Here is a 16,006-nt window from a genome sequence, read left to right on the forward strand (position 1 = left end):
ACCAAGATGCTTTGCTTCAGAGTGACCTCACTTTGTGTCCTGTAGGAGTGAACACAGAGTGTTACAGAATATATGAGGCCTGCTCGTTTGGCTCCATTCCTGTGGTAGAAGATGTGATGATAGCTGGCCACTGTGGAAACATGTCCAGTCACCACAGCGCTCCTCTGCAGTTACTCAAGGCCATGGGTGCCCCCTTTATCTTCATCAAGGACTGGAAGGAGCTTCCTGCCATTTTAGAAAAGGAGAAGACTAACTTTACAAGAAAAGATTCAAAGAAGAAAAATGTTACTTCACTGGTACCAATACTTCAAAACAGAACTAAAGTGGAAATTTACTAATATTTTAGAAAGCTCATTTTTTAATCAATAATAAAGGTTAATCATACCTAGCTGTAAGTGTGTGTTCATAAGTGTGAATATGTACAGCACTTGATAAGGCGGCTCCATCAACTCAGTTTCACAGAAGGGACCAAATGTTCTCCTTTTTGGCTACTGCTGTATACAAGATCAAAGAAATGGCGATATTTTACTGAGGCTGACCTGGCAAGATCCTTGAGTGGTTAAAGGTGCTTACTGCCAAGGCTGATGAGCTAAGTTCAGTCCCCCAGAAACTACACGGTAGGGGAGAAGTGAGTCTCATGGGCTGTCATGTGACTACCCCACCAGCATGCACACACAAACACGTCAAATAGGTGGATAGATAGATTGGTGGATGGATGGATAGGTAGACAGGTGACTCAGGTTCAATTCTACCGAGATCAAGAAGCCAGCATTTACTGACCGTGCTCAATGACTTTAACCCACTTTAGGGGCTGGAGTGCTGGCTCAGTGTTTGAAAGTGCTCACTATCCTTGCATATAGCCTGAGTTCAGTGCCCAGCATGCATGGCACACACTCAGCCATCTGTAAGTATTGCTCAGTAGGTCCTGACATGTTCTTCTGTCTTCCATGCACACAAGTGCATATGACACATAAAATAAAGAACTAACTGATAGAGTACTATTTACTAGGGCTGACATCTGGTCATGTCAATAGCAGGATATATGCTGAACAATGGCTGCAAGGTTAGATAGCATCAATGAACTTAATGGCTCTTCTATACAACATGGAAATTATTTTAATATAATTGAAAGGTGCCTGAGTGGGTGTTACGTGCTTTCACAAACTGTATCAACTCTGAGGTGATTTGTATGTGAATTAGCAAGTTGTGGCTAGTACACAATGTATACAGTCCCAAAACATTGCACTTGATAACACGTTCTATTTTATGTACCGATATTAGAAATTGCAAACTTTAGGGAAACAGCATTATATGTTAAAACACTGGTTATTGCAGTCAGAAAAAAAAAAAAACATTAAAAACTTCAGTTTCCATGAGGATTTTTCTCAAGCCAACTAACTGGTCATACTCTCTTCTCAGAATGAAAAGCATCTGTGTCCTTAACATAGTAACAAGACAGCCGGCAAGAACAAGTTTGGAAAGTTTATTTTGGCTCATAGTTTCTGACATCTGCAGGGTACCAAGGCCAGAAAGGAGGCAAGAATAGATGAATCCAGGCTAGCAGAACTGTCAGGCATCAACTATTTGCATCATGGCTGACCAGGTAGAAGAACGCCAGACTACAGAGAGGTGTGTAAAAGTCTCACAGGACCTGCTTTGCCAGCCAGTCCCCTTCTAATGGCTCCACAGCCTTTAGAACAGACTCCATGCTGTGACTAGAGTTCAGGACACTGAGTGTTCATCCTAGGAAGATGGCAGGATAGTGTAAGCATGGAAGGTTAGGAGCCAACAGTTGTCAACTTGGCAATACCTGAGACGCCAGGTCATGTTCCTGGAGCTGTTAGCTTACTGCTGCTTGCTGTCTTACAGAAGATGGTTTGATGACACTATCTTAGCTGGTGATTGCTGTGTGTCCCATCAGTCCAGCAGCCAATTACCTTGGATCTCAGGATGAAAAAAGAAAGAAAGGATTTTCAGTGTTTATCTGTAAGAGTGTCAGGTCTATCCCTTTTTGCAGAATTGAATTTGTGATAAAAGGAGGGAAACAGGCAAAATAGATGCTTTGGGGGAGCTTGAGGAAATTTAAAAGGTGATCTAAAATCTTTTACAACGGGTTCTGCTGAAATCATGCTAAAAGTTCAATAGTACTATTATCCACCGAAATACATTTCAAAACTTATCCAGACCAACAGATACAGCTGTGTTCAGTCAACATAAAACAGATACACTGAACTGGATAGGAGAAAGAGCAGGCAACAGCTCTGTACTTAACTGGCACAGGAGATGAATTTCTGAACAGAACACCAATCTCACAGGCACTAGGATAAATGGAACCTCAAGGAACTGTAAACCTTCTGTAATACAAAGGACACTATCAATTAAAGTAGAACCCTACAGAATGCAAAAATATTTTTACCAACTCCACACCTGATGGAGGACTAATATCCAAACTATGTAAAGAACTCAAGAAACTGGATAACAAAAAAAAAGCAAATAATCCAATTAAAAATGGAACGGGGGCTACAGGTTAGTCAAAAGATGGACACAGGCACTAAACCTCTTTGCAAAGGAACTTATTCTGGTCCCAGTTGACAATGTGACCAACTGCTTGAGCTCCAGCTACCAACTAGGTCTTCCTATATATATCAACTATACCCTTGAATTGTGGAATACATTATGAACTCTCTCCTTGCTTTGTCAAAACATTTTTTCATAGTAAACAAGAAAAGGAACTAATACGGAAAATCGGTAATGGGAGTTGGGCTGTTGTTACAATACCCTGACCATGTGATTCTTAATACTTTGGAAGTGAGTTGCAGAAGAAATGTGGAAGATTGGAGAACTTCAGGCAACAAAGCCCTTAAGTACTATAATCAGAACTTGATGTAGGATGCTTGAATGACAGAAATGCTGATGGGTTATACCCTAGCTATCTGCTCACTAGGTTGTGTCAGAAAATCTTGAATGCATCATAAAAGTAGCAGTGGGAGCATAATCTTATAAAGTATGTTCTGGACATCTCTGGACTTTATAAAATAAAGACTTCATAATACCATTATAAATTATGCAATGAACAGAAAAGGTTGAACTATTACATGTAAAACTGATTATTATGAAACTGGAACTATTGAGGCTAAATACTAAATCACAGTGAGGATGTGAAGGGGAATAATACTCTTAATGAGTAACAAATTAATTTCAGTTTAATCTGTACCAAAAATGTTAAAGTAGCTTTAAGTTGAGTACCCTTTTTCGAATAAACAGTTTGGTACAGCACTTAAAACAAGGCTGAGACTTATATTTGAAGATACCAGTGTTGAAAATGTACATTTGGAAATACTTCATTCAACTTCCAAAAACACAGATCTCCGTACTTTCAGAAAACAAAGCTTTTTTATTTCTTTATCTATTTATTAGAATTTTAACAAAGAAGAAACTTCATTCATATGCTAGCACCAGATACCCCCGGTGTGAAGACTGTGCCTGAGAGTGCTCTCAAGATGCAGTCCCAAGGTACAATAATCATGTGTTCCTAAAGTCTCACAGGCTGTGTCCATCCTGGCCTTGTGCACCTAGAGGCAGGAACACTGGCAGACTTCCTGCCTGCATATCCTCAGACACCTCCATCTAGGTGCAGTCAAGGGCAAACAAGCTTATTCACAGGAGTGACCACACACTGTCTGTATCCTCCATGAACAAGACCAGGCAATCACAAGAACAACGCCTAGCATTCTGAGACCTCCTCTGTCCTTGGACAAGTAGGACTTACAGGCTAGACATTCTTTTTGTTTGATAGTTCTCTTAAGCACAGTAACTTTAAACATAATGTTCACCATCACTTCCATCCCCCACTTAAGTTGTATCCTGAGTCAAGTTCTTGACCCTGTGGTGGTTACCTTTGAAAGGAACAGGCTAACTTTACAGGTTTCTTTATGAATTCTATACCCCATATTAATTAAACTAAGTTCTCCTGGTAGTTTTCCAGAAAGCAGAAGGACACAGACAAAAGGAGAAGTGGGTGAATGGGGACAAGACCCACCCTGCTGCAGAAGAATGTCCAGGCCTGCAGTATGAGATAGGGTGCCTGGCAACTGGTCCGGATGGCCACAGCTCCCCCATCCAGGACATTCTGGGTGTAACTTGAAGATCAGATATCCACCAGATGTCGGGGGCAGGCCTGACTGGACGTGGGTGCCTAAAAGGAACCAATGATATTAAAAGTCAACTACCCCATAACCCCATTCACCCAATCATGTACTGCCAAGCTTGCAACCCCCACGCCTCCCTTGCTTTTTCCTTTAAAAACCCCATGCCTTTGTCTCTCGGGGCTGTTCCCTGCTCACTTGCAAAGCAGCCCCATCACTCACTGGCCTGAATAAACCTCTTCTGTTTGCGGCAATCCATCTCCAAGCTACCTTCATCTGTCTCTCTGGTAATTGGGCTCTCGGTGGGCCTAACATCTGTTCACATGGGGATTTAATAAACATCAGTATACTGGGACCCAGACCAAAATTTCTGTATCTAGTTAAGACATTTATGATACACAAGCCAGCGATGATCAGCAGAAGCAGAAGTGTCTGGTGTTCGGCAGTAGCTGAAGACAGAGTTATCACCCGGAAAATCAAAGAAATGAGAATGCCAACCATGGGCTTGCCCTGTTCTGGGTCATTTTTCTGTCTGCAGTGTACGGGGTTTGTTTGTTTGCTTGTTTTTGTTTTTGTTTTCCTGAGAGTACAGGAATCTCTAATGATTGCTGAGTGGTTTGCATAGAACAACATTTTCTCTTACAGCCACACAATCACATCCTTGTTCTGCAAAGAGTATGGTGAGTGCTCTATCATGTTGCAAAACTGCTTCAGCTAATGGATCAATCTGCTGATGGATCTTGAACTAGTTGATTTTTACAGGTACCTTTTTATTTATTTATTTATTTTTTTCAAACAAGGGAGCCTGGAGGTCAGTATGAGCTAGCCTGGTTTGTTGGGTAGGCACTCCAAGTAGCCATTTGTCTTCCTTGCCAGAGAGTTTCCTTTGGACTGAACTTTTTCAGTCTTTTTTTGAGGATAAGGGTGACATAGATGCTTTTGTAAATGGGCCTCAACTGAAATTAGGATGCCATTGTAGGGGCCCAGGAAGGCTGGAATGTTAATCAAAGCCTGGGAGGGGATTCATTCAGGAAATGGGGCACTCATCAGAAGCATCTGGTTTCCTGATCAAGGTAAAAGACAGGAAGCAATCACGGCAGCTGGACTGGAGCACATCACCTAGCAAGCCCAGGCTCTCCACTTTTGTAGGACTGCCTGGGGCTTGGGTGCTGTAGATCACTTTTGGAGTGCTTTGTTGTCTGATTCTGGTTCCTGGGTGGTGACTGTCAGGTGAGTGGAAATCTGCTGAGACATATTCAGACTAGGGACAGAAGCTAAAGTTAAGGAACTTAAAGGAAACTCTTACATTTGGAGCACCCCCCAAACACACACACACACCTATTCCATCAGGAACAGGCAAAAGTTGGGGAATTTTAGTCTGTTGATTGGAGTTCAATTGACCTGTGACAGGTAGATAGATCCAAGTTGCAAACTCCGTGAGGCTCACATGAATTCTTTTAAGTTACAAAAGATGAACTTCTGGAGCCTTCTACTTTTAAGTCATAATAAAAGCTTGGGGATTTAAAAAAAAATTATCTGGGGTTAAAAAAACCAACATTCTTTTCTTTGTCCAGAGGTCTGGACAGAGGTGGTTTTAACATGATGAGAAGTAATTTTAGGTATCACAACTCCATTGATTACTATGTTAAAACTTTGAATTTTTGAAGTCTTGATATCACATATTTTTTGTTTTGGTTGTTCTGTTTGGTTTTTCAAGGCAGCCCTGGCTGCGATATTGAGCTTCTCCCAGGATGAGGACAGGTCTTGGCTAAAGTGCCCTCAGAGGTCTGGAATGAGAGCAATCTCAGCATGCAGATGTATAAACAGGTTCCGGCTTACCCTGTTGGATCTTGTCTTGGACATCTGCTTTCCAGTTCTCTCGGACAACCTCACTACACCATGCAAGGAACAGCAGGCACAGGATCTTGCAAAGTATGTTCAAAAAACTCCAAACTTTATTAAATGTAAACTTTATTGAATAACAACACAAATGTAAGATTTACTGCTAATAAAAAATTAAAGTTTCCTGTATAAAAATAGATTATCATGTAGTTGGCAATATTCACACTAAATATATTAAGTCTATACCAATAGTGGGGCTAAGGTGACAGAATATAAATATTAACATGACATATTAAATTTCAGCTTAATATATACAAAGAAAACATCTTCAAAAATAGCTTAAGAATATATATATTTATATATATAATATATAAAATATATTTTTATTTATATATAAATATTTGTTTATTTACATATATATATATATATAAATATATATTTCTTTATTTTTTTGGAATAAACAGTTTAGTACAGCCCTCAGCAGGGTGAGGCTTCAAGGAGTCCCGGGTTTACAATGCACATCTAGCATTAGTTACTCCTCTCCCGAGAATAAAATAGATGTCTTTACTTCCAGGCTGGGAAGTATCTTGAGATGTCCCCGGCGCGTTTCTTACTTCTCCTGGATTGCTCGGATCCCGTGAACAGCTTCACACTGCGACGCTTCTGTAGTAGCACACAGTACCGGAAGGCAACCGGAGATTCACTCGGAGACAGGCAACTGGTGGCCTTCCTTTCAGAGATAACTAATGCAAACAAGCAGTCGAGAACGAAAGGCCGAAAATCGCCAGAAGCCATCCACTGCCAGTTAGCTAAAACTTGTGAACAAAAACAGCAAAATTCAATCCAGCGTCGACCTCAGTCACAGATAAATCTTGACAGCTGCGTACTTGTGAGCATGCGCTGTGCAGTCCGGATAGTTTCTAACTTTCGGTGGGCACACGTGTCTTCTGTTGTTGTTGTTGTTCTGTCCCGACAGGGTTTCTCTGTGCAGCCGCGGCTGTCCTGGCCACAGTCTTTACACTCAGAACTTGTTCAAGGCTCTTCCACACCCAGTACCTGCAGTCCTTAGCCTCACCTGGGAAAGAGCTCGGAGCAGCTGCCTCGCAGTGGCCGCCAGGGGGCGCTGCTACAGTAAGCGCTTGTGCAGGATCTCCCACACCATCTTCTTCCTGAAAAGAGGCATGTGCTGCTGGGAGAAGGTGATGGGCTGGCCCCTGGAAATGTAATCTGCATATTTACAGGCGAACACGCCGCAGTCGCCCCCGTTCAGCTGCTGAGGAATCTACTCTGCCGACATGCTGTGTTGCTTCCACTCCACAGGGCTCAGGTCGCTGTTCCTTCTCGCTTTGCTCTCCTCCCGCAGATAGCAGAAAAGCAGCTCAAGGATGTCGGGTCTCTTCTGTCCCGTGGAGTCCATGTAGACAATACTCTTCTTTCTTAAGTCTGTGACCGCCAGGCTCCAGTGCATGCCCAGGTGAACTGGGACCAGGAGAAGTTCCTTGGCAAAGATGTTTACTGCCCGGGTCCATCTTCTGACTGACCTGTAGCCACCAGACTTTAACTTGGTGTAAAAGAAGGTATTAAATGCGTGAAGTGCCGGGTAGCCTTGACTTTGATTTCTTTCCATGAGAAGATTCATGTAAAAATTGATGACTTTGTCGTTGAGCCACTGGGTGTTCCTTAGGGTCCACAGGTCTCCTCGAGTCATTTGCAGTTTGAAGGCACAGCTCAAGATCTCATCTTTTGACCCAGGGCCTAGCGCACTGCTGATTTCTTTCTCCATGTCCACTGTGACAGCAGGACCACGGTCCAGCCCTCTGCCCTTCTCTTGGTCTTCAAGAGCCTTTTTCTTGACCTCAGGTGTTGACACTTTGCTGCTGGGCATGCCATTGCTGACACTGTCTGTGCAGATTTGAGGTGTTTCCGATTCATGATTCTGCCCTTCAGCACAACCTTTGAGAGTCTTGGAGGTGTCCATGGTGCTTGTGTGAGTGCTGTGAGGGCCAGAGCTCACGGGGACGTCAGGTTGGAGGAGTTCCAACAGCCCTGGGCACTTTTCATTGTGGTGTTTCTCAACTTCTTCCTCCCTGTTGCTGTGGGGGGGCTTGAGACCCTGGCCTCCACCCACAGACTCCTCAGTCACAGCCTCTTCTGGGGGGCCTTTGGCACACTCTGGGGCCATTAGGTGTAACGGACCCTTTTCCTGGGGTGACCATATTCGGCTCTCGTCAGGCTCTTCATCCCCAAGCTCTGTTTCATGCTGTTCCTGTTGCAGCTTCTTCCACGACTGGACTGGCTCTTCTGAGCACACATCATCCTCTTCCTCTTCTTGGTGTTTCCTCTTCTGGCCTTTCTCTGGCTGTTCAGGGTTTATCGTTTTACCCTGCTTGCAAGGCTGCCTTATAGAGGGACTACTTGTATTGTCTTTGCTCAGCTGTTGGCTGCCGGCCATGACACAGCTTTCCGATGTCCAAGTCAAAGTGCAGGTCAGCTGGGCGTTCTGTGGGAGTTCTTGGGTTGTCCTCTTGATGGCTGAAGGCACCTTAGTCTACTGGGAGATGTCTTATCCACACAAGATAAGGTGGTTCACGGTCAGAAACCGCAGGGGAAGAACACAGGTTTCCTTTGGCGCTGGGGTCAGTTAGGCCACCAAGACAGAAGGAGGTCGCAGTGTCAAAGGACACTTCTCACATAGCTGATCTTCTCTAATCTTGTCTTTCGGGTGGCATATCCTCAGTCCCCCTATAGAAAGGTCTGTGGAGTTCCCACTCTGCGTTTTGTTTTTCCCTACTGAGGGAGAAGGATCGCTCTAGGGCACAAGGAGCCTCTGTAGAACCTGAAATTGTGGAAATCACAATGATTGTCAGAGTCTTTCAGCCAAAGACAGCAGTCAACACAAGTTAGAAGCAAGACTACTGTGTGCCTCCCTCCACTGTCACCAAGGATCTGGAAGGCCAGTTTCCACAAAAAACTGTGGTTTATGATGTGGTTTTATGCACCAGGGCAACATTCATTGGTGAATGGAGGCCCTGCCCACCATCGCCCAGGTCTAGGGTCTTAAAGCTTGTTTTCATTCCTGGAATTCCTGTTGGAACTCCTGCTGGCTGAAGCAAACCCAAGATCAGTAAGAACTCAGAGGAGCAGAAGTTCAGCACATATCATGAATAAATAAATGTAAAAACCCCCAAGTGCTGGGATTAAAAGCGGCAGCACCACTGCTTGGCTGGACAGATCTTTTCAGGATGACTCAGCAGAGATGGCTCCGTGGTGAAGAGTGATGCTTTTCTAGAAGACCACACATTGATTTCCAACCCTGTCTTTGCAGCTTACAATCACCTGTAACTCCAGTGCCAGGGGAGCTGACACTCTCTTCTGGCTTTAAGCAGGAAACGCACACACACACACACACACACACATACACACACTGCTCTTAAATATGTGAGAGTAAAACACTCATACACATTAAAAATAAATCTTAAAAAAATAAAAGCTAGGATTTGTACTAAGCCTATTTCTCTTTTTCCCCCCAGAAAAACAGTGTACCGGAGAACAAAGTAAAAATCATTGCTAAAATGTACAAAACAAAATTAGAAAAAAATGTAATAAATGAAAAGATAGTTATCCTTTCTAAAAGCTTTTAGAAATAGTTTGAGAAGCTTCTATGTCCTTAAACCTTGAAAGACAGAGACCAAACCATGTGTTTAAACCTGCTTGTAGCTGCTTTTCTCACACCCAAAAATCTAGACACATAACCATATCTCCATAAAACTCATATAACATGTGATTGATCAGTGGCGAAGCTTTGTAGATTATATATGATTTGATCGTTGCCAAACAGAACGGAGGACCAAGGAGATGGCTCAGCACGGTTAGCTGCTCCCTGGCAACTCTGACCAGTTCAGGGCAATTCCTGAGTCACTCAAAATAAAAGACAGAACCCAGTCACCCAAATTATTCTCCGACCTCCACGTGTGCTGCGGCAAGCCAACAGTTGCCGCACCCCCAATGCAAATAAATAATGAACTGCAATAAACCCTGCCAGGTGAGCAAAGAGAGTGGCATTTTATCCTAGTGGATCACGGTGGAATGGCCATTTCTCTCACCCTGCAAATTCAGGCAACGGCCACAAGAGGGCAGAGAGAAACCACAGAGAGGAGCGTGCCTCTCAGCTCTTTCCTGCCTTCCTCTCTGACCCAAAGGAGCTTCTCAGAGCAGAGAACTGCAGGGGCAGAACCAAAGCATCTGGACAACTGGGCTCCCCTTGATTACAAGGCTGGCAGGTTTAGTCAGGGATCTCGAGAGTAACAGAACACACACACACACACACACACACACGATAGATAGATAGATAGATAGATAGATAGACAGACAGACAGACAGACAGACAGATCGATGAGTTTAGATAGATGACTTACAGGCTGAAGTCCATCTAGTCCAGAGATGGCTGCCTATGAATGGAAGGTCCAAAAGTCCAGTAGTTTTTCAGTCCATGAGTGTGGATGTCTCAGCTGGTCTTCAGTAAAGGCTAGAATTCTACACAAGTAGACCGCAAGGACAGTGAAGGAATGGACTTCTTCTCAGTGAGGCAGTAACAGGCAAATAGCAAAAGCTCCCTAGTTCCAGCGCCTTTTATAGAGGCTTCTAGCGGAAGGTGTTGCCTGGATTAGAGGCTCGGCTTCCCTCTTCAAAGATGCGGATTAAAATTAAGCAAGGAATCCCTCACAGGTGTGCCTTTTCATTTTGGGGTTTTACATAATACCAGATAACTGGAATCCAGTTGACAGTCAAGAATGGCCGTCTCAGCTGCCTTTCCAAGCCCCACTTCATGTTCTGGACACAGTTTGACATTTTAGACATTTAACCTTGTGTTCTTTCTTTCTGTAGATTCTGGTGTGTGTTTGTCTGTGTTCACGTGTGTACGTGTGTGCATATGTGTGTGTGTGCCTGTGTGCAGGCTCTCTCAAAGAAGTCAGCATGTGTGGGTTGAGTTGTGGGGCAGCAGAGCTGGGTTGGAGTGGAGTGGAGCTCAGTTGGTGGAACGCATGGTCCAGCAAATAAGAACCCTGGGTTTGCTTCCCAGACCACACACAACTGCATGTGATGGGGCACGCCTCTTCTCCTAGCGCTCTGGAAGCAGAGGCAGGAGAACCACAAGTTCAAGGTCATCTTAAGCAGTATAGGGCTTTCACAGTCTGCCTTGGATACAAAGAGCCCCGAATGATAAAATATAGGATATAGGAAGGGAGGTTGTAGATCAGCAATTACTGAGCGTATGCCGTGCATAAACAAAGGCCACGGTTTAATCCCTACCAGCTTCAAGATCCCCGAAGTTTGTTCACTCTACGAAGCTGGCTGTCTAAGCTGGTCCTCAGTATATGTTGAAATCCCAAAGAAGTAGGCTACAATGCCAGTGAAGAAGTGCCTCAGCAGCAAGATGGATGAACTTTCCAGACAGAGGGAGAGTGAGCAGACAAAAGACAAAGACTCCCTTCTTCCAGGATCTTTTATGCAGCCTTCCACTGGAAGGTGTGGCCCAAATTTAGGGTGGGTCATCTCACCCCAAAGCATCCCTCTCAAATGACCCAGTCCAGGAAAATCCCGTCTGAAGGGGGCCAGCTTCATGGAGGGCAAACCGATTAGATGCCCAGTGCAGAACAGCCTCCTGGAAGCTCCTCACACCAGCAACGTTTTATGGACTTAGCAGGTTATATTTGGGATTATGCATACTGATATACATATTTGCAATGCCATAACAATTAATGAAAGGAGAGGAGGCCATGGATCTGAAGCAGAGTGGGAGGGGAAATGCCAGGGTGTGGAGGGAGGAAATGGAAGGGAGAAATGTAATTATAGTATAATTTCAAAAATCTTTTTAGAAAGTTAAAAAAAAGAAAAAGAAAAAGAAGGTTCTAAAATAAAAAAAAAAAAAAAGGAAAGAAAATTCCTGACAGATGTGCCCAGGTGCTTGAGTTTTAGTTGATTCCAGATGTGATCAAGTTGACAACCCAAGATTACTCATCATACATGACATGCACACAATGGAAGAATTTTCATATGAAGAAAAATTATGGCTGAACATGGATAAGGTATGTCAAGTGAAATAAACCTGATAAATGTTGTATTATCTCACCTCTGTGAGATAATATAATCAGAAAATCTCTGGTTCATGGAAGAGAAGAATACAAGGATGGTTTCCCAAGTCTGGGATGCGAGTAAAAGGAGGGGAAGACAGACCTCCGACACAGGTTATCAGAAGTACTCATCTTGCGTGCCTGAACCTGCTTCCCAGTGGCAAGGTGTTACAGGTCCACAGGAAAGAGCAGACAGCAGGAAGCAAGAGTCAATCCGGGCTCAGGAAGATGTGTGCTGAGATTACATCTTCGTTATGTCTGATTTACAGAATCTTTAGCCTCCAGATTCCATTTAGGAATATTAGGGCAATATTGGTGTCATCTTGTGGGGTTCTTGTTAGAATGTGTGCAAAATGCTCACTTTAGCGAGTAATCCCCAAACGTGGAAATGTTAAGCCACGAACACTCAACATGTCGTATGGATTGCTGAGTGAACACAGTGGTAGTTAATGTTGTCAACTTGTGGGGGTCCAGAGGCATCCGGAGACAAACCTGTAGGCATGACTGTGAGGGATTACCTACCTGGGAAAACCCACCTTAACCTTGTGTGGGGCTCTATTCCATAGGCTGCGCTCCTGGACTGAATAAAAAGCTAAGCAAAACTGACTATGAGCATTTAATTCTCTCAAGATCGAACAAAATACCCCAGGTTTCCCCTGAAATCCCTTCCCCAGGATGGACTGGAATGCAGAATAAAACCCGTTATCTCTTGTGCTGTTTCTCATGGGATACCTTAACACAACTTCCAGGTAAATTTGCATTACAGAGACCCTGGTGAAATCAAGCGTGGGTAAGGCATTGTCTCTCATTTTTAAAATGTTTCCTGTTAAAGTTTGTTGAAGCTCAGTGTGGTGGTCGAGGAGAGGAGGCACCATGAGTTTGAGGGCAGCTGAGCCACACAGCATCTCTCTCAACAGGAACAGCAAGAGGCTGAGGCTGTAGGCTGATGCTTCCTGTGGCACCTATGCTGTTCTCAACCCACGGGAGAAAGCACCCCTCCTTTCTTAGCCTCTAGATGCTTCAACTATAGGCCCAAGGTGGTTTGGGTTTGTCCCCATAGGCTCTGCTGTTTGAGTGTTAGGCCTCTTTCTGTTTGTTTGTCTCTCCGTTGCTGTCTCAGTATGGAAGCCCTCACTGCCGCTCCACCCCCATAACTGCGTGCCACCCTGTGTGACACTGTGGTGGTCATGGACTCACCCTCCGAACCTGTGAGCAAGCCCCCGGGGAAAGGCTTTCTTTTGTAAGCTGCCTTGGTCATGGTGTCTCTTTACAGCAACAGAAGAGTGACTAAGACAAGGCCTAAGCCAGAGGCCCTTCTGTTAAGCAATTCTAAATAATCATCTCAATAAGAGGTTATTCCATTCCAGGGATCTAAGAACTAACACATTTTAAAGATGAGGAAACTGAGGCCTAGGTAGGTAGTGATTTTTTTTTAATATACTATTTAGCAGCAGAGCTAGGATTCACCCCTGAGCCCTCTGTACCTCCAACTCCGTTCTGGGCTCAGGCAACAATTCCTCTCTAGTAGTTCAGTCTCTTCTCTCACATTGCTTTTCTCAGGTACAAATACGGAATAAACACCAACAGCACCATGGGTGATAGGAATCCCAGGTCCAGGCTAGAGAGATGGCTCCGAGTTCAAGAGCTCTGGCTGCTTTTCTAAAGGTCCTGAGTTCAATTCCCAGCAATCACATGGTGGCTCACAACCATCTATCATGAGATCTGGTGCCCTCTTCTGGCCCGCTGACACACATGCAGGCAGATTACTGCATAATAGATAAATAAATAAATCTTTTTAAAAAATGGGGTATTCGCATTACCTTAGAAAAATATGAAATGAAGAATTCCAGTTCCATTTAAATGGATCCCACTTACATGTAACTTTGATTGTGACCCCCTCAGGCTGCCTGTGTCAGCTCTTGCTCTCCCCAGGCTGACCCATCCTTTCTCTGCCAGTTATCATTACAGGACACCAATCTCATCAGGGTACTTCTCTGCTTAAAAGGCTCCTAGTGCTCTGCCCGGCACAGGAGGGCTCCCTTGCGCTGGGCATTCTGGAGCTTCTCTGTACACCGGCTCCTTTGTCAGATCCACATGCCATCAGGGCAGCCCAGAACTGTGTTTCAGACCCCGAGGTCTCAGCGGTGAGTCCTAGCCCCCCCCCCCACTTCCTCGCTTCAAAAAAAATCACAGTCTAACCTCATGTGCAGTACACAGAAAAACAAGTCCTTTGGTGCTGGAGCCCAGCTGCCATTCTCATTCCATTCTCATTCCATTCTCAAGACCACAGCCAGATTGATTGTTAAAATGTTTATTGCTTATGTCGTTCCCTCATCAGAACACTACAGGTCAGTCTTCTGTGAGCAGACGTTATATTTTTGACTGCTCACCTCAGTTCCTCTACTTCCACCTTGCTGGCCTCCCTACCAGTTCTTGGGCATACCAAGCACAAGCATGACCTTCATCTTTGTTTATTCTCTACTCTTCCCCACGTCTGCACTAGCCTGCCTGTTCACATACAGCTCTTGATTCTGAGCCCTTGACAGTGAAACATTCAGTAATCACCCATAGGAAAATGCAGCCCTGTCACTCCAGAAGCCCCTCTGTGCTTTTCCTCACAGGGCTTTAGACTTTCTAGAATATGTCCTGACTTAACTCAAAGACCTAATGCCCACCAATGGATACAGCACAGCTGCATCAGAGTAAGATAAGAGGACACAGCACTAGGGAAATAAGATTGAATGAATACACCCATTCGAAGATTGATCACCGGGTATTTTTAAATATACAGCAATAAAATGTTCAGATCATTTTCAAATGTTCAAAACAAAAAACTTGTTTTAGGCAGTCTCATGTAGCACAGGCTGGCCTCAAACTCGGTATTTAGCCCAGGATGATGTTAAACTCCTGATTCTTCCTATGCCTCCCAACTTGTAGAATTAGGGAATTATATACCCAGTTTATGGATAGATGATGATCAATACTAGGTCTGAGTTCTAGCAGCTGGGCTATACCCACACCCCCAAACCTTAAAGAAGTTTTAAGAAATGTGTTTGGTCCAACATTTTCAATGCCTCTCATATTTATCATCTCTATGATGTGTTCACATTTTTGATAACTGACATTAAAAGATTTGCTTCAAAAAAGATGCCATAGGAAAGTAAAACCTTACAGGGATTTCTTTGTTGTTTGTTTAATTTCCTAGGTGGCAGCCTCAGGAGACAAATGAAAGTCTTAAGAATTACCAAGATGCTTTGCTTCAGAGTGACCTCACTTTGTGTCCTGTAGGAGTGAACACAGAGTGTTACAGAATATATGAGGCCTGCTCGTTTGGCTCCATTCCTGTGGTAGAAGATGTGATGACAGCTGGCCACTGTGGAAACATGTCCAGTCACCACAGCGCTCCTCTGCAGTTACTCAAGGCCATGGGTGCCCCCTTTATCTTCATCAAGGACTGGAAGGAGCTTCCTGCCATTTTAGAAAAGGAGAAGACTGTAACTTTACAAGAAAAGTTTCAAAGAAGAAAAATGTTACTTCACTGGTACCAACACTTCAAAACAGAACTAAAGTGGAAATTTACTAATATTTTAGAAAGCTCATTTTTTATAAATAATAAAGGTTAATCATACCTAACTGTAAGTGTGTGTTCTTAAGTGTGAATATGTACAGCACTTGATAAGGTGGCTCCATCAACTCAGTTTCACAGAAGGGACCAAATGTTCTCCTTTTTGGCTACTGCTGTATACAAGATCAAAGAAATGGCGATATTTTCCTGAGGCTGACCTGGCAAGATACTTAAGTGGTTAAAGGGTGCTTACTGCCAAGGCTGATGAGCTAAGTTCAGTCCCCCAGAAACCACACGGTAGGAGAGAAGTGAGTCTCATGTGC

At 43.9% G+C, this 16,006-nt stretch overlaps 1 protein-coding gene across 1 annotated transcript in view; it reads left to right on the forward strand.

The window, feature by feature from the left end:
• The window catches only part of LOC132648666 (ribitol-5-phosphate xylosyltransferase 1-like), a gene marked incomplete at its 3' end in the record, with an annotated part of 111,695 nt that extends 95,966 nt beyond the window's left edge, over positions 1-15,729 (forward strand). Inside the window, exon 5 of the mRNA XM_060370891.1 lies at positions 15,324-15,729. Coding sequence (XP_060226874.1) covers positions 15,324-15,729 — 406 coding nt within the window. The remainder of the gene's footprint in view (positions 1-15,323) is intronic.
• Positions 15,730-16,006: the final 277 nt, after the last annotated feature.

Source organism: Meriones unguiculatus, chromosome 17 (assembly GCF_030254825.1).
Source record: "Meriones unguiculatus strain TT.TT164.6M chromosome 17, Bangor_MerUng_6.1, whole genome shotgun sequence".
Lineage (NCBI taxonomy): Eukaryota > Metazoa > Chordata > Mammalia > Rodentia > Muridae > Meriones > Meriones unguiculatus.